This window comes from Rhinatrema bivittatum, chromosome 4 (assembly GCF_901001135.1).
Source record: "Rhinatrema bivittatum chromosome 4, aRhiBiv1.1, whole genome shotgun sequence".
Lineage (NCBI taxonomy): Eukaryota > Metazoa > Chordata > Amphibia > Gymnophiona > Rhinatrematidae > Rhinatrema > Rhinatrema bivittatum.
In genome coordinates, this window is record NC_042618.1 from 355,534,625 (window position 1) to 355,560,900 (window position 26,276).

At 42.6% G+C, this 26,276-nt stretch overlaps 1 protein-coding gene across 1 annotated transcript in view; it reads right to left on the reverse strand.

Annotated features, from left to right (window-relative positions):
• Window positions 1-5,283: 5,283 nt before the first annotated feature.
• CRLF3 (cytokine receptor like factor 3) overlaps window positions 5,284-26,276 on the reverse strand; it is a 75,111-nt gene continuing 54,118 nt past the window's right edge. The window contains exons 5-8 of the mRNA XM_029600712.1: window positions 24,367-24,589; window positions 22,583-22,715; window positions 10,141-10,253; window positions 5,284-6,181 (exon numbers count right to left, since the gene is read on the reverse strand). Of these exons, the coding sequence (XP_029456572.1) occupies window positions 5,925-6,181; window positions 10,141-10,253; window positions 22,583-22,715; window positions 24,367-24,589 (726 nt within the window). The 3' untranslated portion in view covers window positions 5,284-5,924. The remainder of the gene's footprint in view (window positions 6,182-10,140; window positions 10,254-22,582; window positions 22,716-24,366; window positions 24,590-26,276) is intronic.

Sequence of the window (26,276 nt, forward strand, 5' to 3'; positions counted from 1 at the left end):
GGGGGTGGTGAAGAGTGAGGGGAGAGACAGAGGGATGTAGCCCGTCGGCTTGTCTTTAATAATCAAGAATATGACATACACAAATGCATTCTCCAAATAAAAGTATATTTTAATCACACTTACTGAAAGCTGAGGTAATCTTATCTAAAATGGCTCCATCTCAGAAGAAACATCATACTGTGTTTTCTTTTACTACATTATAGTGAGAACAGTTTCCTGCTGTGAGGCACCTGTGAATTTTGTCACAAGGCTTTAATCTGCAAATTGGAATTACTAGTCTCCAGAACTGTTTCTTTGAGTATGGGCGGGGAAATAAGGACAGTTCCCTTCAGTCAGAAGCATACTGGCAGCCCTGCCCGTGGAAGGATTTGAAATCACATATTTTCGTTACTGGCTGGCACCCTGCCATTGCTGTGTAGGTTCAAGCAGGAGCTTGGCTTTGGTTCCCATGCCTGGTTCCTGGTGCAAGACTTGGCAGCATGTAACAGCAATGCAGGAGTTCACATGGGCCAGAGTGGGGGTGCATCTAAGTGTATGAGAGTGACTATCACAGCAACAATCCTGATAGGAAAGAGAGTTTAAAAAGAAAGACGATGCAAATGAAGGCTCATGGGGCTGGTTCTACTGAGCTGAAAGCCCAAAGATGTAGAAGGCAGCCTGCTGATATCCCCCAAGCCCCCTGCCAAAAATCTTTTTTAAAGCAACACTGATACCTGAGGTAATCAAAATTCATTATATATATATCTATATCTATATATGAATTTTGATTACCTCAGGTATCTTTAAACAAAGATATAAAACAGTTTTTTTTAATAAAATGCTTTTATATATATATGCATTTTATTAAAAAAAAAAAAAGCATTGCTAATCTAAAAACATTAATTTATATAAAAAATGCATTTGACAAACTTCTACTTTGGCTGTCACAGCTGGCTAACCAGGTGTAATTCAGTAGGCTTTTTCATAATATGTATGTATAATCCATAAACTAATCCATGATGATAAAGCCGACTGGCGTAACACGGCACTGCACATGCACTTACCACAAAGAAACCTGAGATCTGCAAATAAAGCTCTACTAACTGTCCCCTCTGTCAAATCAGCACATCTCACGCAAGTAAGGGAAAGAGCACTGTCACTGGCTGGTCCTGTACTCTGGAATACCATGCCACTCGAAATAAGACTACAGACAAATCTGAAACTATTCAAAACTAATCTGAAAACCTGGCTTTTTAAACAAGCTTTTTATAAAGAAAAGGAGAAAAATAGTTGAGCAATAAGGATGCACCAAGCTAGAAGTTTTTAGTAACCTACATAAACATATTAATGTTAAAATCAAACCGCCTAATTTGTTCCTAACAATCAGGTTTAACTTACACCTAGTTTATTATTTTACATTGTTACTGTACTATGATGGCACACGAGTAATTTGTAATCTATACCACCCATATTTCTCTTTATCGTGCCCTTCTGTAAACCGTTGTGATGGTATTTAACTTAATGACGGTATAGAAAAAATTTTAAATAAATAAATGTAAAGCACAAGAAAGATGCAGCTCACCAGAAGAAAAGTTGAAAAAGTGTGATTTATAGCAGAGCACTTAATTTAAAAAATGTGATTGTTTATCCAAGGCAAATAGTTTATTATAATATATGCTATGTAGAATGTCAAATTCTTTTGTTTATATTGTTTTTTTCTTAAAATATACAGTTCACATTTTGCTATTACACACGCCCCACAATTCTGGACAGTAAGGTACAGTCATCTTCAAGGTAAAGATCAATAACCCTTCTGCCTGCCACTCTAGTTACAGCACCCCCTGTTGGATTGGGATATAAACATTTTCTAGAGGAAGACTGTATGTCGACTGCTCTCTGGGCTCAGCTCCTGAGTTCCTTGGATGATAGCATATAAGTGACTAGTGGGCTGATGCTATACTAGGCCCTCGCTGCCGTGCACAGTTAACCTGTGCTTGTTTGCGTGTCCATATTCCCCAATGCAAAATGGGGGTTAGCGCATCCAAAACGTGGCTAGGTAATAGCGCTCATCATATGCAAATACATGTTAATGAGGCTATTATCGATTCTCCCTCCAGGCAAAAAAAAAAGTACGCCTCCAGTGCATATTTTTCTCTCAAAAATTAATGCCAGCGCTGGAGGAGCCCAAAAAATGTACAGAAAAGCAGAAAATACTTACAAGTTAATATCATGGTGATATTAAGTTGGAGGAAAAAAACAACCTAGAAATGTCCCGTTTCCCCCCCCCCCCCTCCAAAAAAAAAAAAAGTGCCAGCAATCAGGCTAGGAAAACGGATGCTCAAGTAATGAGCGCCCATTTTCCTAACCCATGGCTGTGCACAGCTTAGGAAAAGGGACGCTCTAACACTGAGCACCTGTTTCCCTAAATGGCTGACAGCCCCCTCTCCCGCGGAGCCACTAGGGCTGCACAATTCCCCTAGCACCTCTTATATCGCAGCAGCCCATGTGCATTGGGTACCCCAGAGAGGTGGATCTGTGTGCGTTAAGGGAGCAGCGATATCATGGCTCCCCGTAATAAAATGCTTCCTTTATAGTATTACAAGCCGTTAAGCCCGTTAAAATGGGCTACATCCCTCTGTCTCTCACCTCCCCCTCATTCTCTCTCCCCTCACTCACCACCCCCTACCTCCCTCCCTCACACTCACCCACTCCTCCCCACCCTCCCTCTCCTCTCACTCAGTCCCTCCCTCCCCCCCCTCTCTCACTCACACTCAGTCCCACTCACTCAGTCCCACTCCCTCTCCCTCGGTCCCACTCACTCAGTCCCTCCCCCTCACTCAATCCCTCCCTCCCTCTCACTGTCACTCCCTCCCTCCGTCTCACTCAGTCACTCCCTCCCTCCCACGCTACTGACCGCTGCCGCCCACTACCGCCGCGTCATTTTTTTTGACGCTGCCTAAGACAGACGTGCTCGCCCGCACATGCGCAGTAGAGCTGCTCTCTACTGCGCATTTGCGGCATGTCGGTCAAGCGTCGTTTATCTAGTTAGATATATAATATAAATGTATATATAGAATACCCAATCATGAGCCCCCTTTTTAACGCACGCCGATATTGCATCAGCCCGTTGGTGTTTAAGATTGTGCTTCTCTGCCAGCTGCAAAACTGATTTTGCTAATGGAGGGAAGTGTAGTTGCTGGTTCTATTCCTCAGGCTGACAGCACTGAAGCTCCTGGTGCCATATGCTGCAATGTTCATTAGTTTTGCGTCCTACCACCTCCAGGGCTGAAGTACCATAGAAACGGGTGCTTCATGGGCCCCCAGAGGCAGGATGATATTATAAAAGCACGGTTGCTTCTGACTTAGGAATGTTGTAGTGCTCTGCAGGTTCTTTGGTGCTGGGAGAGCTACAAACTCTGTGCCAGAGTATGATTGATTCCCATTTTCACATAAGTTGTCTTGCCTACTTTACAGGCTGAGCCTGTAAAGTAGGCAAGAAATAAAACTAAAGTTTTTATTTGGACAGAACAAACAGCTGAAGTTATTTATGATAGCTCTAGTGATCTTAGTATTCAGTTTTTATTTTATTTTCCCTGGGAATTTCAGTTTATTATAACCAACCAGATGGCAGAAAGTTAAGGGGGAAAAAGTTCATGTCTCCTGTTTTTTAAAAATTCTGAATAATAAAAACTGAAACCCAAGATCCCTAGGTATAAGCTGCTGGTAAGAAGGAACTACTAATAGCACTCGGGCCATCTGCCAAAAGTCTGAGATGTAATTCAGAAGTCTATAAGGCTATGAAAAGGACACAAGCATGTAGGCTCCACCCACGCGCCTAGAAACAGACTGAGTAGTTTACAAGATGGCAGCATGGTGGTGGTTACATTCATTCTCAAAGCACTACAGCGGCTTTTTCCCCACTCATGTGCTGTGGATGCAGTGCAGGCGTGCCACGCAAAAAGCCTGATAGGAAGGAGCTGGGGTGCAGCTGCCGTCTTAATTTCCTTTCCATCCTGGTTAGAAGAAAGTCCTCCCAGCAGCAAGGGTGGGGGAGACGGGTGTGTGTGTGTCAGAAAGCTGCACTTTAGCTGTTGCTGCTGTTTTCCCCTCTGCTGGCTTTTGTCTGCAATTGAAACTGCATGGTCCCTTGTAGTCCTGTCAGACTTGTTGGCCCTCTGCAGTTCAGGATCCAGAGAGAAGCTAGAGGAGGATGCAGCAGGTAAGCACCCTTCATGGATTCTGCCAATTCCAGGACATAGGAGAGAGAAGGTGTGGGGGAAAGGGAAAAGAGAAAGTGAGGATGAGGCCACAGAGTGGAGGGAGAACAAAAGAAAGTGAAAAGGTGGTGGTGGTGATGAAGGGGGTGGAAGAACAGAGAAGAGAAGAAGGTGATGATGCCAGAGGGGGAGGAGGGATGATACCTGGGGGGAGGCAGAGAGAAAAGGATGGTGAAGGTGTATTTTACCATGAATAAGTGAACTGTGTACCAGGTATTCATGACACAAAAAAAGGTTTGGACTCATTGCCCTGCAGGATAGATAACAGGGCTTCCATGGATGCATCCTTTGGTAGAAAGGTAGGCTAAGGTCCTGTTTTTTTGCCCATTACATTGTTATGGTATGTCCAGACTGAAAGACAAAATGGAATTATGGGTATTCTGGCAGGCATCTGTAAAGTTTGGTTATCTTCTTCCATGCCCCTTTGGATAAACCCAACCTGATACAAGGAATAATTTTTCCCAGTATTTTCAAATGACTTGCTGCTTAATGATGGTCTAGGCAAAGTATTTTTTTCAGGTGCTGATCCTGTGGAAGTGTGCTTGCAGTTGAGTGGAGCAGGAGGGGCTGTAACTTGAGAGGGGAGAAGTTCTATTAAGTCTTAGCCCTCAATTAGACTTACTACCCTACCATCCCATATTGCCATAAAGAAATAATGTAACTGAGATAAGGCAAAATTCCCAGTGCAGGAACACATGTTCATAGGCTCTAAAGATGCAGGCTTAAAACTAGGTACTTATTTTTAAGTACAGTACTCCTTAAACAAGTAAACTTAATTCTTCATGTTGAGTTTGACTCCAGATTAAGAATGCACACAAACCAAACTTGTTTTATAGCCCTAGCCAAACATGTTTCCTAAGGCAGGAAAGGATGCTGAGTCAGCATGACACTGGCACTTAGGCTTTATGCAGTTGGCATTTGCCCTTGATGATAAAGTAATTCAAGTGTTGGCAAAATATCTTAACTAATGAATATTTACACAAACAATTTTTGTGAAAAAGAAATAGGTAACGGCATAAGACAGATATGAGGGAGATTGAGAGAGTTTATTCTGCTAACATTTTCTTAATTGAAGTCTAAACCCAGAAAAAAGCTTTGGCGGTGCACTGCATTAAACGCATTAACACGGGGTAGTCTGTACCACTGCGTGTGTTTTCAAAACGGTGGCTTAATTGCAGTGGTTGTGCCAAGGATACCAAATAATTTAAAGCAAGGCTACTACAAAAGTAAAGCTTCCCACTCCTACATACTTTGGTTCAGATGCTATATAAAGAAAATAAAAACCAGCACTGTAATGGGCAACTGTCCTTGTAGTAGGAGACAATATGAAAGATTTTTTTAAAAAGGCAGCAGCACTATTGACATTTGTTCTCCTCAGTACAAACCACCAAATTCTATTTGGCATAATACAGTGAAGGTTTAAGCTCTTCCAGACTAATGATTCCAACATTTGGATGGAAATTAAGAAATGTGGTAACTTTTCATGTATCATTTCTATAGCGGGGTAACCTGCATAGTTACAATTCCGAACACCTTGCTGGACCAGTCTAGTTAGACCATTTTGGTCTTGTTTGCTGTCATTGACTATGTTGTTATTGGTGTAGAACTCTTCAAATATTTTAACAGTCATGGTAGTGAAAAAAAAAAAAAGATGAAAAAGACTTTTCATTAGAATACTAGAACCTTCCATCCAGGATTGGAGAATGAACATCCAAAGTAAAGCATGTCACATAACTGATCAAGTACCCAATCAAACACAACTTCTCTGTTGTTAGAACCGATTGTGACTCTGAGTTTCAAACTTCCGCCATCACTGTTAGGGGCAGGCCCTAGCTGCACAGCTTCCATGTCAAAAGTGACAGTAGATCCTGAAGAAATAGGAGGTAGCTGATTTGTCATCTCTTTCCCATTTACAAATACTGCACCTGCAAGATTAAGGGTAAATGGACATTATAAAGCTCTTCGCGGATTACTCAATAGTCCTACAACAACAACAAAAAAAATGCTATTGCAGATATGTTGTTAAATTTGACAATTGGTGCTACTTACCCACATTAATGTGCTTATTTTTCAAACTCTTAACATTTAGAGGAGATTTAGGGACACATTGCGGCCTTATACGTGAAGGCAGATCTCTGCACGACCCACCTCAGCATTATTCTAACACAATTGTAAAGGCCTTTTTGGAAATAAATGATCTAGAAGAGGGAATGTCATTAAGGTGCTGCTAGCTCTCTGTCATCCTATAAAAGAACAACCTTTACATAACTGGAGACAGCTGCCACTCAAGTCAGTGCTGTTTTTAACACCCACCTGAACACATTCTAAATTTAGTATTGACAAAAGCCAGGATACAACTGCTCCCATGTTTAAATTGGAACTAAAATCAAGAACCCATTTGGAATATTCGTAATACAGGCCCGCTGTTGCTAAATAAGAACTGCACTTCTCTACCATGTTTTGCAATTTTATACCATGAAAGATGCAGAGAATAATTGTTCATTCTCTACAGCACATTGAAGTTGGCTTTGGACTAGGCCAGTGATGGCTAACCTATGACACGCGTGTCAGAGGTGACACGCCGAGACTTTTTGCTGACACGCGCAGCGTTTTGTGGAGTATCGGGACATTTTTTTTTTTTATCGGCTGCGCCGACCCTTTAAAACTAGTTTTTTATTATCCCCCCAATACCCCCGGGCGCAGCGACAGGCAGATCGGCAAGGCCAAGAAAAAGATCGCATTTAAACGCGCTGATGCTCCTCCTCCTTCCTGCCTGTGCGTCCCCGGAAGTAAACGTTGCCGGAGCCGCGTGGGCAGGAAGGAGGGGAAGCATCAGCGCGTGCAGAAGTGAAGCAGCACTTGCGTTTACGGGCCGCCGCAAATCTTAAGTCGCAGTGGCCCGAGAAGAAGAAGAGGCCCGGTAGCAGGGCCACCGCAGAGCCCATCCTGCGGCAACCCGCGAAGAGGAGGCCCAGAGGTGAGAGAGAGGCTGAGGGTCTGTAGAGGGTGTGTGTGCGCGTGTATGAGATGAGTTGAGAGATTGTGTGTGAGAGTGAGGACCTGAATGTTTGCAGAGACAGCATGTGAGAGCCTCTGTGTGTGTGAGAGAGACAGCATGTGACAGTGAGAGCCTGTGCTTGAGCAAGACAGCATGTGGGAGTGAGAGACTGTGTGTGTGTGTGTGTGTGTGTGAGAGAGAGAAATGCATGTGAGAATGAGAACCTGTGTGTTTGAGGGAAGAAGATGGAGAGAAAAGAAACAAAAAAGACAATATAAAAGGAATTTGGGAAAAAATAAGAAAGGGAAGGTGGGAAAAAAAGCCTGTGACCAACCAATTAGAAAACGAAGATCAGACAGCAAAGGTAAAAAACAAAATAAATTACTTTTTAGTGATTGGCACATGTAATCTTTGGGAATGTGCAAGAATAGCACTTTCTCTATGCGGATCTCACAATGTACGAGATCAGCATGGAGAAAGTGGAAGCCCACGGGGCCTGCACAGAGGAGGCAGCAGAATGGGCTTCAGTGTCAGTAGCAGCAATCGGCACCTCCCCAATAGCCATGCGGCATCAGTGACAGTGGCAGCAGAGGAATGAGAGAGGTTCTGAGGTTGCTGGCAAAAGAGAGGGGGGGTCTGCCTTTAGTGTGTGCATGTGAATGAATGGGACTCTGCATGGGGGTGTATGTGTGTGTGAGAGAATGAATTGGTGCCTGCCTGGAGGATGTAGCGGGAGTGGTGTGAGTGACTGGGAGCCTGCCTGGGTGTGTGTGTTTGTGTGTATGTGAGGGAGCCAGTGAGTGTGAGAGCATGAGTGTGTATGAGAAAATCCAGGGGAGTAAGAGTTTGGGGGGGTGGAGGGGGAGAGTGTTTTAATTGAAGATTTAGCCAATGAAATTCAGCAACAAAAAAGTCACTAAGCAGGTAAGGTAAAGAATTATGTTTTTGCTTTATTAAATACAGAACATATATTAAAATTATAACTTTTTGTTATTAATATTAGAGCTACAAATATCACAAAATTATGGATTTTTCTAGAATTGACACACCACCCGAGTTATGCTCGGTTTTTTTATGAATTTTGACACACTGAGCGCAAAAGGTTGGCCATCACTGGACTAGGCTATTCTTAAAGATTTAATTCTACACTATCACAAAAAATTTCTTCTCAAAAACTAATTGGTTAAGCCGACAGTTGGTGGTGAGCTGCCCTTCCCTACCCCCTTCTGCCATCAAGATGGTGGCTGGCGTTGCTTAGAGAGCCTGGACCCGCCTATATCATCAGGGCAGCAGCGGTGTGTAGAGAGGGAGTGTGAGGAGAAGCCCTCCCCTCCCCCACCCACTGCCTACCATCGAAGCAGCGGCTGACGCCACAGAGGGCCCAGACTGCCTATGTCATTGGGACCGCAGTGGCGTGCTGCTCCCCTTTATGCCAGTTTTTCCATCTCTGCGTAACAAACTTCTCACAGGGAGGAAACGGAAGGGCAAACTCATTTTTTCAACATTTACCACTGTGCAAAGTCCTATGGATCGTTATCTTGCTCGGCAAGCTGGGGATGCCATAGCAGACAGTGTTGGTGAAGTCTCCTCAAATTCGGGGGCCTCTCTAAGTCTGGGCATGAATTTAACCCCGCTACAGTTCTTTTCATCTAGAACAAAACTGAAGCCATCAGTTTGCCAGCAGAAGAAAATACCCTGGGATATCCACACCTGATGCCCAACTTAATGGAAATCAGAGAGTGTTTTCCTCCAAGGTGACTCCTAAAATGGATCCGGTGTTGAGTCCTATAGAAGGAGTAGGTTTGACCTCCTTATCCGCTACATTAACTTTTCCTGATATATCTGAAGATAATGCAGAATCCACAGAGGGTAGTGACAGACCTTATCCAGTTGAATCTCACATATAACTGAAGACACTAGGTCTAAATTATAAGAACATGATTCTCGTTTTAGAGGCATTGATGACTCCATATCTAATGTGAACTCCCAACTAAGCTCTTTGCAAGCCGCTGGTGTTACTCACATAAAACATAATTTAGTAATACAGATACAGATGGAAAATCTGGAAAATGAAATTAGAGGAAAAAATGTTGAGATTTTTAAATTTTTCCCAGATTACTCTCTGCATACGAGTTATTTAAGAAGTATGTTTTAGAAATATTGGCCATTCCTGAGAAGTGTCCTGTCATCTAAAAAATTTATGAATCCTCTATTGATATTTTATCTAGAGCCACATTTCTGGTTTCCTTTTCTTTGGAGCAGGACAAAAACCTAGTTTTTCAGAAATTTTGCACTTATAAGGATAGGTTGGTTTATGCTCAGTGTATTCATGTATTTCCTCATGTTTCTAGGGTTACGCAAAGTCGCAGGAAACAGTTCTTAGTTAAAAGAAAATAAAAATAGTTACTGAATTGGGAGCCACTTTTTTCCACAGGTATCCATGTGTTTAATCATGTTTCAAAGAAGTAGGTTTGAGTTCGCAGATCACTTAGCGATAAGAGGGCTGGTTAAAGAGATATGGGTGACTCCTATTTATTATTATTAGTTTCAATTATGTGCTTAAGTACCCCCCATTTAATGTAGACTATGATATTATCATTGATTTTTGTAAGAGGTATATTTTACTCTTTCCTGATTATTTCAATCTTCTTGGGTTTCCTTTCCATTTTTTTTTTTTTTGTAAATGAAACGTGAAATAAAAAATAAGTTATAAAAAGCCAGTTGGTTAAATTAAATAGCTGTCACCTCCCTGCTGCAAAAGCAAAGCAAGCCCACCAGCTAATACTTCAGTCCACACCTCTCTCACATCCTCTCCATAGGTCTTATTTTATGAAAGATACTGAGATGATTATCCAAAAAAAGAAATACCGATTCCATTTTTCTTACCATTTGTGCTAATACACACTGCTTTATCCCGCTGTAAAGATTCACATCCATTCTGTTGTTCTACACAAACTCCTAGACTGTCCTGTTTATCTGGCTGACCAACAGCTTCAATTCTGGAAAGATAAAATTTAAGTTCTGCATTTTGAATACAATTAGCTTACATGAAATAGACAATCTATGCAACTTCTTCAAGGGCTGATACTGTCCCTCTGTTGGCTTTGAGTCCCCATGCCATTTACTTTACCATTTTCCAGTGCTATATGGTCTTCTGGATAGCCAAGGTGAATATACTGTATATGAAACAATTTGCATACAACAGAAACCCATTTTCCTTATCAGCCTGCTAGAACAGTCCAGATGCATGGGTGTCTCTGTGGCAAGAGGAAGGAAACAGTCACACAGATTGGTAACATCAGACAGTGCCAGAGTCTATCCTATTCTCTCCTAGCCCAGCAAGTTATCATTTGTGTTTCTTCTGGGTATGTGCAGAAGTTCCTTCTCTAGCATTGCCACATAACACTCCCTCAGTCTAATTTCATCTGCTTCATGAACATTTATAATTTCTCCCCTGGGGGTTACCTGCATTTTTCTCACAAGAGATTTATAAAATTACTTTGAGGAAATATTCTTCAAAGAAAGATTAAAGATTAATAATGATTTAAGGACTATTACTCTAGGAACTTGTCCAAACATTTTTAAATGCAACTACACTAACAGCCTTCACCACATCCTTTGACAACGAATTGGGGCAGATTTTAAAACCTGCGCATGCGGCCTACATTTGTGTGTGCTACTTTGTGCGCCGAGCCCTAGGGGAGCCCCAATGGCTTTCTCTGTTCCCTCTGCCCCTCCCCCCACCTTCCCCTATCTAACCCGTCCCCCCAGCCCTACCTAAATCCCCCCCTACCTTTATTTTATTTACGCCTGCCGGCTAGCTGCCAGCACACAATCCCCTGGCACGGCCGCTGTGCCGGAGGCCTCGGTCCCGCCCTGTCCCCGCCCCTTTCACAAAGCCCCAGGACATACGCACGTCCCGGGGCTTGCACGCATCGCCAAGCCTATGCAAAATAGGCTCGGCGCACATAACCCTTTTAAAATCCACCCCATTATGTGTTGAGTAAAAAAAAATATTTTCTTATTAGTTTCAAATGTATCGTCTAGTAACTTCGTGTGTCCTCTAGTCTTTGTATGCTTTGAAAGAGTAAACAACTGATTAATGTTTACTTGTTATGCTCCACTCAATTTATAGATCTCTATAAAATGAGTGGCATGGAATGAGTAAGCTTTAAGGAGTTGGTACATTTCTGTGCATGGCCGTGTTGACTCTTCCAGCATCATTATGAAGTGCCTCAATGCTGCCAAGATCTTCCCACGCCAATAAGAACATAAGATTTGCCATACTAGGTCAGACCAAAAGTCTATCAAGTCCAATATTCTGTTTCCAACAGTGGTCAATCCAGGTCACAAATAATGCACAGGATCCCAAAAGTTCAATAAATTCCATGCTGCTTATCCCAGGGATAAACAGTGGATTTCCTCAAGTCCACCTTAATGGTTTATGGACTTCTTCCAGGAACTTGCTGAAACTGTTTTTAAACTCAGCTACACTAACAGCTTTCACCACATCTTCCAGCAACAAATTTCAAAGTTTAATTATGCATTGAGAAAAAAATATATTTTCTCCTATTTGTCTTAAATGTATCACAGTAATTTCATTGAATGTCCCCTAGTCTTTGTACTTTTTGAAAAAGTAAACAATCAATTCGTGTATTATCCATTCCACTCCACTCACTGCTTTACAGACCTCTATCCTAACACCCCCTCAGCTGTCTTCTCCAAACTGAAGAGCCCTAACCTCTTTAGCCTATCCTCATAGGGAATTGTGCTATCCCCTTTATCACTTTGTTGTTCTTCTCATACCTTTTCTAATTCTGCTATGTCTTTTTTGAGATGTGGTGATCAGAACTGCACACAGTATTCACTACTGAAGCACTACAGAGGCATTATGATTCTCTCTGTTTTATTCTCCATGCCTTTCCTAATAATTCCTAGACTTCTATTTGCTTTCTTGGCAGTTGCTGCACACTGAGCAGAGGATTTCAATATCCATGATGATACCTAGATCCTACTCCTGGGTGGTGTCTCCCAAAGTGGATCCTTGCATTCTGTAGCTATAATTTGGGTTGCACTTCCCTACATGCATCACTTTTCACTTGTCCATATTAAAAGTCACCTGCCGTTTGGATGCCCAGTCTCCCAAAGTTCTCTTGCAATTTCTCATAAGCTTCTTGTGATTTAACAGCTTTGAAAATTTTGTATCATTAACAAATTAGATCACTTTACTCATTGTTCCCATATTTAGGTCATTTATGAATGTTAGAAATCAGCAGTCCTAAAGACAAAATGATGGCTCGTGCCCTGGGCAAGCAGGGATTACCCGCTAATGATCCTTGCCAACCTGGAGTATGGGGGGTGGAGCCTTTCTAATAGTGCAGCTAGGCAGCTACTCAAGTGCACTCAGAGTGATTCATATGACTAAAGCAATCTCCCTCCCCCACACACTCTTCTCCAATGTACACTGTCCCTCAACTCCATCCCAGCCAGTTTCAAACCCCATTTCTCTCTCTCCTCCCTATGCCCCCTCCCCCTGTTTGTTAATCTCCTTCCCCCATTCACCACTTTGGGAGGCTTGCTTGCCAGCTTTGGCACCAGAATAGCAGTTATCCATTGACAAGTAGGCATGAATTAGCAATTATGTGTGGGTGACATCATCCAATGACTCGGACACGGACCAAGCTCTCAGAGCTCAGTAAAGAGAGTTTAGTGAGCATATACAGGAGTTCCCACATATGCATGCTGCCATGTGAACCCTCAGTCTATCTGCGTCCAACCTACTGTACAGTAGGGATGTGCATTCATTTAAAATGAATGACCTATCCGTGAGAAGTATACTATATTCGTTTGCCCCCGAAAACGTATGAGCAAGTCCCATGAATGAAACATCATTCGTTTCATTCGTTAATGTTTCCCTATTGTAAAGCATTGGCTGTATTAAAAAGATAGTCTGAGGCTGGGCAGGTCAAGTGGGAGTTTCTGTAGCAATCTGCCCTGATGCCTATGACTCATGTGTGAGGTCAGAGGAGAACCAATGAGGCCTGTCAATTAGAGCAGCTTTGGCATGCCATGTTCCAAACATTAATACTGAGGCCTATCACTTACAGATATGGCATGCCATTTTCCAACCATTATTTATTTTTTATTTATTTTTATTTAAGGTTTTTCTATACCGGCATTCATGATAAGATCATATCATGCCGGTTTACATATAACAGGGGGTGCAAAAACTGTTCTTTTAACAAGTGCAACGGAAGCAAAAGTTACAATAAAACAAGGTTGTAGAACTGGGAGAGGAAGGAAATAAGGATAGTAGCGTAAAAATTTACAGAGGTAACTTATTTACATTGTGCAGTGATGTCTCTTTATGGATATTAACATTGTGCAGTGAGGTCTCTCAATGGATATTTGACTCCGGAAAGGCTTGCCTGAATAGCCAAGTCTTAAGTTTTTTTTTGAATGTTGGTAAGCAGGGTTCAAGTCTAAGGTCCGGTGGTAAGGTATTCCAAAGAGAGGGGCCCGCTGTAGAAAAGGCCCGGTCTCTGAGTGCCTTATGGAGTGTAGATTTAGTTGGAGGAACGGTCAGGGAGCCTTTGTAGGCGTCTCTGATAGGTCTGGATGATGAGTGCATTCTGAGGGGGATTTGGAGGTTGAGAGGGGCCTGTGAGTGGATGGATTTGTGGATGATGGTGATGGACTTGTGTAGGATTCTGTAGTGTATTGGCAGCCAGTGAAGATTAGATAGAATTGGCGAGATGTGGTCTCTTCTTCTGGAATTTGTCAGAATTCTGGCTGCCGCGTTCTGTAGCATCTGAAGTGGTTTTATGTATGAGGCTGGGAGACCTAGCAATATTGAATTGCAGTAGTCCATCTTGGAGAAAATTACTGATTGCAAGACTGTTCTGAAGTCATGAAAGTGTAGTAGTGGTTTCATTCTCTTGATTACCTGCAGCTTGTAGAAGCAGTTCCTGGTTGTATTGTTTATAAATGCTTTTAGGTTCAGGTGTTTGTCTATTACTACCCCTAGGTCTCTTGCATGTGTAGCAATGGTGTTAACTGTTGCAGAGTGTGGGGAGTTGCTATTTTCAGGGGAGATGAGGAGGAGTTCTGTTTTGGCCGAGTTTAGAATCAGGTTTAGGTTAGCGAGGAGTTGGTTGATCTCTTGTAGGCAGTTTTCCCAGTATTTGAGGGTTTTAATTACCAATTAGGCCTCTCACTTACAACTACAGTATGCCATGTTCCAGTCATTAACAATAAGGCCTGTCACTCACAGCTACGGCATGCCATGTTCCAATGAGGCCTGTCAATTAGAGCAGCTTCGGTATGCCATGTTCCAAACATTAATACTGAGGCCTGTCACTTACAGGAATGGCATGCCATTTTCCAACCATTACCAATGAGGCCTCTCATTTACAACTACAGCATGCCGTGGTCTAACCATTAACAATGAGGCCTGTCACTTATTGCAGCTAAGGTGTGCCTTGTTCCAACTTTTGTCAATAAGACCTGTCACAGCAGCTAGGGCATGCCATATTCCTGCCAAGGAAGCCTATCACAGCAGCTACGGCATGCCATGTTCTAACTCTTGCCAATGAGGCCTGTCACATACAGATATGGAATGCCATGTACCAACCATTACCAACAAGGCTTGTCAAACTACGGCATGCCATTTACCCACCATTGCCAATAAGGCCTGTCGCTTACAGCTATGGCTTGCCATGTTCCAATCATTACCAGTGAGGCATGTCAAACAGCAACGGCATGCCATATTCCAACCATTAGCAATGCGGCCTGTCACAGCAGCTATGGCATGCCATGTTCCAACCATTGCCAATGAGGCCTGTCGCAGCTATGGCATGCCATGTTCCAACATTAACAATGAGGCCTGTCACTTACAGCAGCTAGGGCATGCCATGTTCAAACCCTAACCACTGAGGCTTGTCACTTACAGCTACAACATGCCATGTTCAAACCATTAACACTGAGGCCCTAGCCATAGATGCATTGCAAACTTACTGAAACACTCCTCAGGATTTTAAGACTATTCTTCACCTATGGTATTCACCTTCTTGCCATTTCTTGCTCTTTCCATGGCTATCCATTCTTTTGCACACTTGTGGCACCGCTTCATGAGCTGTAACTGATTTCATGGCCCATTAGCAGTTCCTATGTACTGCGCATTTGGGTATCTACCTATTACCTATATATGATGTGTTTGGCTTACTCCATGACATAAATATATCCTACTGGACTGGTGGATCAGCCACATGCAGCCGTACTTTGACAGGAAGAGTCATCTGCCCTCTCTATGGTTGTCTGCGTGCTCCTATGGAATGACTGGTATCTACCATGCCATTCTGCCTTAATGCTGTGTTACTCATCCTACACCTTCAGATCCTTGTGCTGCTCAGCCTTGCTGCCATGCGCAGATTTTACACCTTGACATTCTTAACTTCTTTCTGCCTGTATCTTCCTGGCATACTCTAGCTCTTACACTTTGAGGATTTCTTGCCAATCTGGGATGCTGCTGTGCACCTCTCCCATGCTTTTGAAATCTTTATCTTGATACCACTCTTTCTGATTCTTGGTCCTTTTATCTGTACCTTGGGATTTTTTCTGTCACACTTTTTGCTCCATTCCCCCTTCATGTTGCCTCAGGGTCCTGATGCCACTTTTGGTACAATTTTGCCTCTCATGATGCCAACAAATGTTCATGATACTATTGTTGGGCAGCCTCCGCTTTCTAAACTTTGAGGTGTTCTTCCTTCTCTTACATTGCATTACAGAACTCCTGCCAATCCCGTAAGCCACTTTGCCATTTTCTAAAGTACTGTGCTGCTCTTTCCCCCTTTTTGATGATTCCCCTATATGTTTTGTTTTTTTTGTCAAAATCATTTTTATTGAAGAGTATAGGCAGCACAACCATCAAAAACCATGAGGAGGTACCCAATACAATGCAACATATTTACAAAAGAGTAATGCCAGAACGCACCCCCCGCCGTACGTCCGTCAAATTACCAGGCGCACTGCCCAACTCCATTTCAAAGTCAGTGGACGCAGTCCACCAGACAGAGTCATCACTATCATTCACTCATTCCACTCGCCCCATACGTCACACATCTCTCACTCTTCCAAACCCCCCCCCCCCCCAACCCCTAGGAGAGTGTCGCAGTAAAACAGTAATACATACTCTTTCGTTAAGTTAATATTGTTGAACAGTGAGGTTTGTTCTGGGATTCCTCCTTTCAACACCCTTTGCTGAGCACAACTGACAGTGTCCCAGTCTCTGCAACAGTGAGTTGGCATGGTCAAATCACTTCCATGATGGGTGATATCCCATAGCAAGCAGGTGAGTTTGGATATCCATTGGTAGTAGGGTAAAACAAGTAGCCCAACAGAGTCTATAGTCCGGATCCATCGTCCTCAGGCTATTCAGTGAGGCTAATCTCTCCATTTGCATAGAGGAGGCAAGCCTATAGTACCATGCCCTTGTGGGGAGTATACCCGGCGCTATCCAGTCCGCCAAGATCGTACAGCAAGCCAGTAATATTGCAGTATGGCCAAACCTGTCCAGAGAAGCCTGATAGACTGGCATAGTGCCGTGCAGTCCCGACAAAAGGAGTCTGCCAGTCCTGCCAATAGTAGTGCGCGTACTTTGAGCAACAACTGCCAGCACTTCATTCCAAAACCCACCAACTGAGGGCATGTGAACAACCGATGGGCCAAAGTTCCTCTCTGATTACATTTAATGCATATTGGCGATGCTAGCCTCCCCATTTGGTAATGACGTACATAGTCACAAAGAATATGGTGTAAGATTTTAAATTGTAATTCTTGGAGAGATAAATCTGGCAAACTTTGCGGTGGAGACGTCCGTGGTCCCCATCTCTGTCCAATATTGCACCAGATATGTAATATGCCGAGGTGATCGATATGTCTTACCCACCTCGCACAAGCCTTTAATTCAGTTTTGCTTCAAGGCAACATCAAAGAAGCGCTGGGCGAATTGACGTTCCCGCCGATACGTTTCCTCTGTCCATCTGAAACTTGACAGATAATGGCGCGTTTGTAGGTATGCAAAAAAGTGCTTAGCAGGTAATTCGTAAACTGTCGCCAACGATGCAACGTCTCTCACTAGCGGTGTTTCTTCGGAGTAAAATTGAAAGATAAATGGAAGTCCTTTTTGTTGCCAGGCGTCAAAAATAATGTAAGTTTCACGCCCTGGAAGGAAATCCCAATTACCCAGCAATGGCATTAAGAGAGAGACTAGTCCAGTCATGCCTCCCTGCGCCCTGATCCACTGCCAAGCCTGTCGACATGGTTGGACCAAGCTACAGGGGATTTGTAAATTACGGTAAATTGCCAATATTCAAAATGGCGCAAGCGCTACCTTTGCCCTCACTATATCACAGGGGCTGACGGTCGGTGACATAGTGAGGGCAAAGGCTAGTGGCTACCAGTACTCAAAATGGCGCCGGCGCTAGCCTTTGCCCCTGTGACATAATGAGGGCAAAGGCTAGAGCCGGCGCCATTTTGAATACTGGCAATACGGCCCAAGTGCAGGAGGTTGCTCCCGGACCTCCGCTGGACTTTTGGCAAGTCTTGTGGGGGTCAGGAGGCCCCCCCAAGCTGGCCAAAAGTCCCTGGGGGGACCTAGGTATGTAAAAGAGTCCACTGCCCACTGTAAGGGAAAGTCCTCCCCCCACTCCTGTTGTAGCTCTACCGGACAGGCTAGGGCCTTTGATTTTCCCAGGTTGAGACGTAAACCTGAAAACGTTTCAAACGTCCCTATAAGTTGTAAGAGACATCGTAGGGAAGAGACGGGATCGGTAAGGAAGACCAAGATATCATCCGCGAACGCAGCATACTTGAATAGAGTGGAACAAAAACGGACACCCCGTATTTCCTTTGTAAGTTGTATAGCTAAGAGTAAAGGCTCCAAGTGTAGGATAAATAGTAATGGGGATAGCGGGCATCCTTGTCGCGTACCTCGAGAAATATTGAAGACTTCAGAATGTGAGCCATTGGCTAGTATAATCGCTTCCGGGTTCGAATATAAAAGACGAATCACACTTAAAAATAAGCCTTCAAACCCCATGATCTGAAGTGTTTGAAGCAAATAAGACCACTCAACCCTGTCGAAAGCCTTCTCGGCATTAAAACTAATGGCCATAAAAGGGTGTTTTCAGAAGGGATAAGTTCATCAAACCTTCAGTATGGGAAGGTAAGGCGATTATTAATCTGGTACATTTCTCCTAATTCATGTTATATTGGTTATGTTTATCTTTCTCTCTTGGAAGTACCCTAGTTGGGGGAAGGGAGATTGTTTTAGTGTGATAATCTTAGCATGTTACAGGATCCTGGCAGGCTGAGGTCAGCACTGGAGCCTGTATAGGGTGATGTCAGCAAACCTATTCATTTCTGTCTCCATCTGCTTGTTGGTGGGCATAACATACATCAGGAGTGGTCTGGCTGGATTCAAGGAAAGGAAATCAGGTAAGAATAATTTTCTGTATTTATTATCATGCAGAAGTTGAACATAATTAAGCATCTAGAGATATGTGCCTGGTCTTCTTTAAAAAAATAACACTTCATAGAAGGCTTGGAGAAAACTGTAGAAAGCAGTGATTTTTACAGAAGGATCTTATGATGCAGAAGAAATTTGAAGGTTTCAGCATGCAAGAAAAAAAAATTCAGTGAGATTTTTGATGTCCTTTAAAAGACTGACTCAACAAACCCTGTCACTAAATTGACTTTGAAAAGTGGGTTATCATTGATCAAAACTTTGTTGTTATACCAATCCTTGTTGATGTTAACAGACAAAAGGTTGTGCATCCACAGATATCCACTGCACTTGTAGACTGAAGATTATGAATCACATTAAAGAAACTAAGTGGCCTGGGCTACTGCTGCTCTATACCTTGAAATATTCTTGAAATTTGCTGAGCAGCAACCTTTTTATTCTGCTCAAGAGGAGATATTGTTTGCAACAATTTCCTGAAAAAAAAAGACAACTGATTTGCAGACAGACATCTGCAAATGCTTAAAAGAGCTTGTGTCAAGTATCAAGGCATTTCAACACAATCAACATCAGCTATTATCATCGATATCAATATTGAAACAATAAAAGAGTGTGAGCAGAGTGTAGGGGGACATGGAAGGAGTGGGTATATTCCCTAATGAAAGAATGACTATTCAGTGATCAGCGAGTGTGTATACCATTAGTGGTTGAATTTCAGTAAATACAGTGCCTTGTAAAAGTCTTCATACCCTTCTTTATTTTTCCTATTGTCAAAAAAAAAAATACAAATCAAAATGCATTAGCACAGGAGTTTGTTTCACTGAGCTATACAACATATTCTACACTTTCATCATGAAAAAAATTACAGAAATAATCCAAAAGTAATTAAGAATAAAAAAAAAAGGTCTTGATTGTTTAAGTCTTCACACCCCTTGCCTTCAATACTTGATGGAAGCCCTTTTTGCAGCAATAACAGCCATTGGTCATTTAGACTACCAACTTTTCATAGTGGCATGCTTCAGTTTTTGCCCATTCTTGGCAGACGGGCACAAGTTCTTTTAGTTGGCTGGGGATTGTCTGTGCATTGCAGCCTTCAAGTCTTGCCACAGATATTCTACTGGATTCAGGTCTAGGCTTTGATTGGGCCATTCAAGGACATTCACTTTCTTCTTGCTGAGTTATTGTATTATTGCTTTTGATTTGTGCTTAGGATCATTGTCCTGCTGAAAGGTGAATCTTCTTCATCGTGGCAGTTCTATGGCAGACTGGCGCAGGATTTCCTCCAGGATTCGCCTGTACTTTGCATCATGTTCCATCTTTCCCTAGATCTTCTCAAGCCTTCCGGTCCTCTGCTGCTGCAGAGTATCCCCACAACTCAATGCTGCCACCACCATGCTTTAGCGTAAGGATGGGGTTAGCAGGATGATGTGCTGTGTTGTTTTATGCCGTACACGATGACCAGAAAGTTCCACCAAGCATGCAGTATACCCAAAGTGCTCTTTACAAACACTATGTGGCATATTATATGGCTTTCCTTCAGCAGTGGCTTCCTTTTTACCACCCTCCCATATAGGTCATGTTTGTGTGGTAATCTTGAACTTGTTGAACAGTCAACGTTTTCCCTAGTCTCAGCCAGAGACCGCTCTAGTTCTTGTCAAGTAATCTTAGTCCTCACAGTGATGACCTGCAGCAGTTTCCTTATCCCACAGCTACTGACCTGAGGGACAGCCTGTGCATGGCAGTGTCCTGGTGATGCTGCGAAGCTGTCTTCACTTTACATGATGGACCTGACAGTGCCCCAAGGCATATTCAAACACTCTGAGGTTTTCTTATAGCCTTTCTCCAATCTGTACCGGCTGAATGTTATCCTGGAGCTCTTTCCTCACCTTCTTGTTAAGCATATTTTGACCTTTGCTTCAAATTCACTTCATACAACAGAAAAAGCTTGATGCTTTATCCGGGAGGATTCAAATCAGCTCATCTATTGTAACTGGACACAGGAGGGCTCTACTTAACTTATTATAGGGTTTGTTAAGACAATTTATTTTGAACCAGAGCTAACCTGGGTTTGCTATGACATGTGGTGTGAAGATTTATGCAATCAAGACTCTCTGTTCTTTTTATTCTTATTGACTTTTACAGTATATTCACTAGAAGTTTTGCTATGCTGCTGCTAAAACTTAGTCAGTTTGTTGATCTATCTAAAATTAGTCCTAAGGTATACTTTTTATTTGTAAATGTTGTAAATTGATTTTTGATGCTATTCTAACCCGATATACACTTTTTTCTTATTGTAAAACTGCAAATGACCTCTGCTAACATATTGCTATTCTAATTTTCTGTAAACTGTTTTGAGTGAATTTTTATATTAAAAAACGCAGGTAATAAAGCCAAGCAATACATGAGACTGTTATAAAGCACTGTAAATACTATATAAAGTTTGGAAAAAATGTGGACAATTTTCCTTTCATGGAAAGTACTCAGATAACCTGCATGGACTATGCCCCATGCATGCTGGATAACTGGGTTTTTACTGTACTTAAAAGCAAATGAATTGGGTAGAGACAATACTATGAAAGAGACCAAAATAGTCCAGATAGCTGTCATGCCTGTTCTCTGCATGTTTCAGTGTGCTAAACCAGGTATCAGATGACATGCTCACTTTCAGCTTCATAAAACCTTGCTACTAAACCTTAGTGCCAAAAACCACAATCCTGCTCCTTTTGTTGTACCAATGGCAGGTTAAGAATGAAATCCATATCTGTGTGAGCAAGATGAGAATCTATATAGGTCTTGTATGGCTTTTTGGAATTATAATGAATTGAATCAAAACAGCTAGAATCCCAACGTATAAGACTCAATACTAGTGTAGATACACAGCGTGATATTATTCATCAGCAGACCTCATACAAGGCATACATATTTGATGCTAGTTAGCATAGTAGCCTAAGTATACCGATATTATAATCATAGGTCATATAGTGTCCATCAAACAAATTGACGCTGACGCTTGACGCTGTGCATGTCCTCACGTCCATGTCTCTGCTATGTCCTCGATAACAAAAAAGCTAAGTGCTAATTTTGCAATGCTACATAACTTTTGATGGGCCAATGGGCCATTTTAATGTCTCACTTGTGCATAAGAAAAATTTAAAAAAAATTTTTTGATGGACACTATATGACCTATGATTATAATATCGGTATACTTATGCTACTATGCTAACTAGCATCAAATATGTATGCCTTGTATGAGGTCTGCTGATGAATAATATCACGCTGTGTATCTACACTAGTATTGAGTCTTATACATTGGGATTCTAGCTGTTTTGATTCATTTCCTGTTGAGTTGCTACTCCCTTCCTCAAATTGGGTGCTACAGGATAGTTGTGGTCTTTTTGGAATTATAGGCACATGATTGGGTCACTTTCTGCAACAAGAATTTAAAAATGGGTACAGCATCCATTGCAGCAGAACTAAGTATTGTTCTGCTGTGAGAGTCTCGCTCCATCCCTTCATCCATACCACACTCTTAAAAGCCCCTTTCATCTTAAAACAGCAGGGTGCAACACCGCAAAACTACTCTAGCAAAATGAACAGGCCAGCTGTTACTTAAAGCCAGCCACAAATCCACATGAGTTCAGATCTAAATGCAAAACATAAACTTATTGGAAATACAGAAAATCCAAGATGTGTACAGGAGCTTTAAGTACTGGTGTAGGAGGCTGGATAAAGTTACAGTATGCACTGAAACAGGAGCATGAAGTCAACTGCTCTGAATCATGCATGTGTCATGCTTTGAGTACTTGCCTGAATGTTAAGGTCTGCCCACAGAAGTACGTGGGAGCTTTGGAGTAGAGAACGCCACAGCAGGGAGAATCATTTCTAAGTGCTATGTTTCTTCGGCTGCTCAGGCTGTATCCTTCCAAGCCAGGTATCCATTCTTAAAAAAAAAATAAAAAATAAAAATAATAACCTGGGTGCTTCTTAAAATCCAGTTCACATACTGAAGGAACAGAAGAAACTACAGGAAACCTCATGTCTGGACGTCAGATAAATGTCACCACAGCAGACTACTGAAGACAGTTATATGCCACACAATAAAGACAGATCTGAACAGGAATGATCAGGTTCACAGGAGGGCTCCATAAGTAAAATTGTGTATACAAAAGTCAGTAGGGCTATTTTAGGGCTCCCATTTCATAGCATTTAAAGTTCATCCAGCTTTTAGCATCAGCATGTCTCCTCTGAACAGATAAGAAGCCCCTTACCTATTCTTTTGCAGGTATAAAAATTGGAATGTGCCTAATTAAGCTCAAAAAGAGAAAAGCTGGAAGAAGTAAGCAAAGGGAACCTTAGTATCCTCCTTGGAAACTAGTATAGCTTACCCTTCTGTAGACTGTAACGATCACAGCAGTACCTCACTCTACTAAACAAACGCATTCAATTTTACAAAAGACTGTTAAGTGTTACTGGATTTTCCCTTGTAGTCCAGTCACATGTATGCTGGTCTGCTCTGGCCTGAATAGATCCACATTAACCGCAAAAGTATAGAGATCATCTTGGGTAATTTCTTGACCAGTTTTTGAAAGTCATGCCAGTACTTAAAAGAACAGCATAAATATGCATTGATTTGTGGCTCGAGAACATGCAGGCTGCTGGTCCTAAGGAAAAAGAATTATACAGGAAATGGGGCAGAGGTGTTTGGATGTCTTCTCTGACCCCTAGCAGGCAGTGGTATGATGTAGAGACCTTATACATCAAGAGTGGACAATTCTGGTCTTTGAGGGCCACAAACTGGTCTGGTTTTTAAGATATATTTTATGCATATTCATTAGTTATTTGCATACTACTGAGGCAGTGTGCATGCAACTCTCTCATGCATATTCATTAGGGATATCCAGTTTGCGGCCCTCGAGAACCAGAGTTGCCCACCTCTATATAGATAAAGCACTACAGCAGGGATTCTCAACCTAGTCCTCAGGACATACCTAGCCAGTCATGTTTTCGGGATATCCACAATGAATATGCATGAGATAAGATGTGCATTCACTGAGGGTAGGGTATGCAAATCTATCACAGACATATTCATTGTAGACAGGCAGTCAGATTTTCAGGATAAGTGTGTCCCAAGGACTTGGTTGAGAACCACTGCACTACAAAAATGGACACAGTTCTTTTGACAGCCTCAAGGCTGCTGCATTTCCTATATTTTAAAGGTCCGGGTATTTTAACCTAGAATGTGTTGACCAGGAATACAGATCTCAGAATCCTAAAGGGAAAAAATGTATGTATTTGATATTCCGCAATATCACTACAAACCCAAACCAGATAGCAAAGGCTAGGACAATACAAAAACAGGTCTAAGAACTTCCCAAGGTCTTACAGAATGTGGCAGATGGAAGTCTTGAATTCATGTCCCAGGACTTCTGAGTTGTAGGCCACGCCTATTCTGTTCCATATTACAAAGCAGCAGCTCTCGCCCTGACATTTATCAGAAATTTTACAGCACAAAACCAAGCTGGATGCTGGCACAGCTTCAAAACAGAATTTAAGACAAGCGCTGTAGTTGGCTTCCAAAGCTTAGCACGTACCATGAGGAACCAAGGTGGTATGCGCCAGCTGAGGAATGCTCCAAGGACTCCACTCCTGCCGGCCATCTCCACGGGCGCATACACGAAATTGATAATCTACGTGAGGGTCAATATGTAACACTATGAATTCAGTTTCAGAGCCAACGTATACGTCTTCAAAGTGATTAGAAGTGCTTTTACGGTACTGGAGGCGATAATCCTGAGGTACAAAGTCGTCGTCAACCTAAAAAAAATACATGAAAAATATTTGAGTGTGTGACCCAAGAACCTTGTGCTTTTATCAGCTGAAAAGATACTGTAGACAGGGAAAACCAGCAAGACTAAAAGCTTTTTCTCTGACGACAAGCAGGCATGAATTAGCCATAAATACATGGGAGATATCATCAGACTGCGCTGACTCAGCTCTCAGAACTCAGTAAAGACAGGAGTTCCCACACATTCACACTGCCTCATAAGCCCCTCAAGTCTTTGTCACAGTATGAACATGTCCTAGTCTCACTCTCTTGCAATTTTTTGTTTTTTTGGCCTTCATGCTATTTTACTGCCTTATTGCTTCTTCAAAATGTATTTGCTACTGCCTCAGAAGCACTTCAAACAGAACTTTTACATTCTTTAAAAAAGAATAAAAGAAAGTTAAACAAATATTGAAAAGGCCAAGAAGCCTGCAGTCATTGGCTTCAAGGCCTGCATCTGTGGGTACAGATATCCATTACGGATACCTACTATGTCTGTTATGGCTGCCTGGTCCCGGACCAGGACTCCTCCAATTGCTAAGCTGTAGTCTGATGTCCCGTACAGGACAGCAACATCATGCCTGAAAGATGGAGGCCCCTAAGGAAGGTACCAGCAGGTAAAAGCCTGAAGCCATGGTGCAAGACTAAGCAGCAGAGCCACTCCTTGTCCAGAAGAAATGTGGCATCAGATTTTCGGCACAGGAAATCAAGATGGCATCCATCCCCCTCTTGCTTCTCACAAACATGGAAAAACTCTCCCCTCACCCCAGTGAGGGATCCATTTCAGGTCAGGGGTTGAGCATAGCACAGAAGCCTGTAGCACCGGGTGTGGCATCTGAGAAGACCACCTAAATGGCATGATGGACTCCCTTCAGAGCCATATCCCTTGGAGCTAATGAGAAGACTAGTGCTATCAGCACAGGGATCCATCACAGTGGGCCCCTCCTCGACAGTGAGGGGACAAAGCCTCATCAGCTTGAGTTCCATCATCCTTCATGGTGTGAAATATCCTCATGGCACCAAGTCATTTATTTTTCTCAAACCTGACATCAACCAGAGCACTGTTTGTGTCCATCAGCACAGAGCTTGCATTCCAGGATGCAGTTTATATACTCAGCACAGCATGCCAATGCACTGTCAATAGTGTCAGAGCATAGCATCTTAGCACATAAGCTCAAGAGTTCTGCTGCTGGTGCTATGGTTTGGAAGGAGGTACTGCTAGCATCATTCCATGGGATTCATTGATGTAGCTGGCTCAGAGCACCTCAGAGTTGCCTGCTGCCACAGGAGGTACTGAGTTCCTTCTCAGCTTTGACAGCCTTCAGTGAGGATGATTTGATCAGGGTCTCTGAAGAGGTTGTTTCTCCTCCAGCTCCGGCAGAGAGGATCCTTCAGCTAGTGGGAGCCCAACTACAAGAGCTAGTGAATAATGTCTATTCCTCCTTAAGCCCTGAAGACCAGAGAGGGAGATTAGAACCTCTCTTGTCCATGATGGAGGATAATGAGGCTGTCCAAAGTCCTGCACCGGTGCATACCTCTCCTCAACCAGCACTGGAAGTAAGTCCTCACTACGAGGTGGTTGAGTCTCCTCCTCCAGAGGAGACCCTTCACGAATTGGAAGAGTCTGAGCGTCAGCAAGGTTAGTCCTGGTCCTTCTCCAACACGTGGTTATTGCAA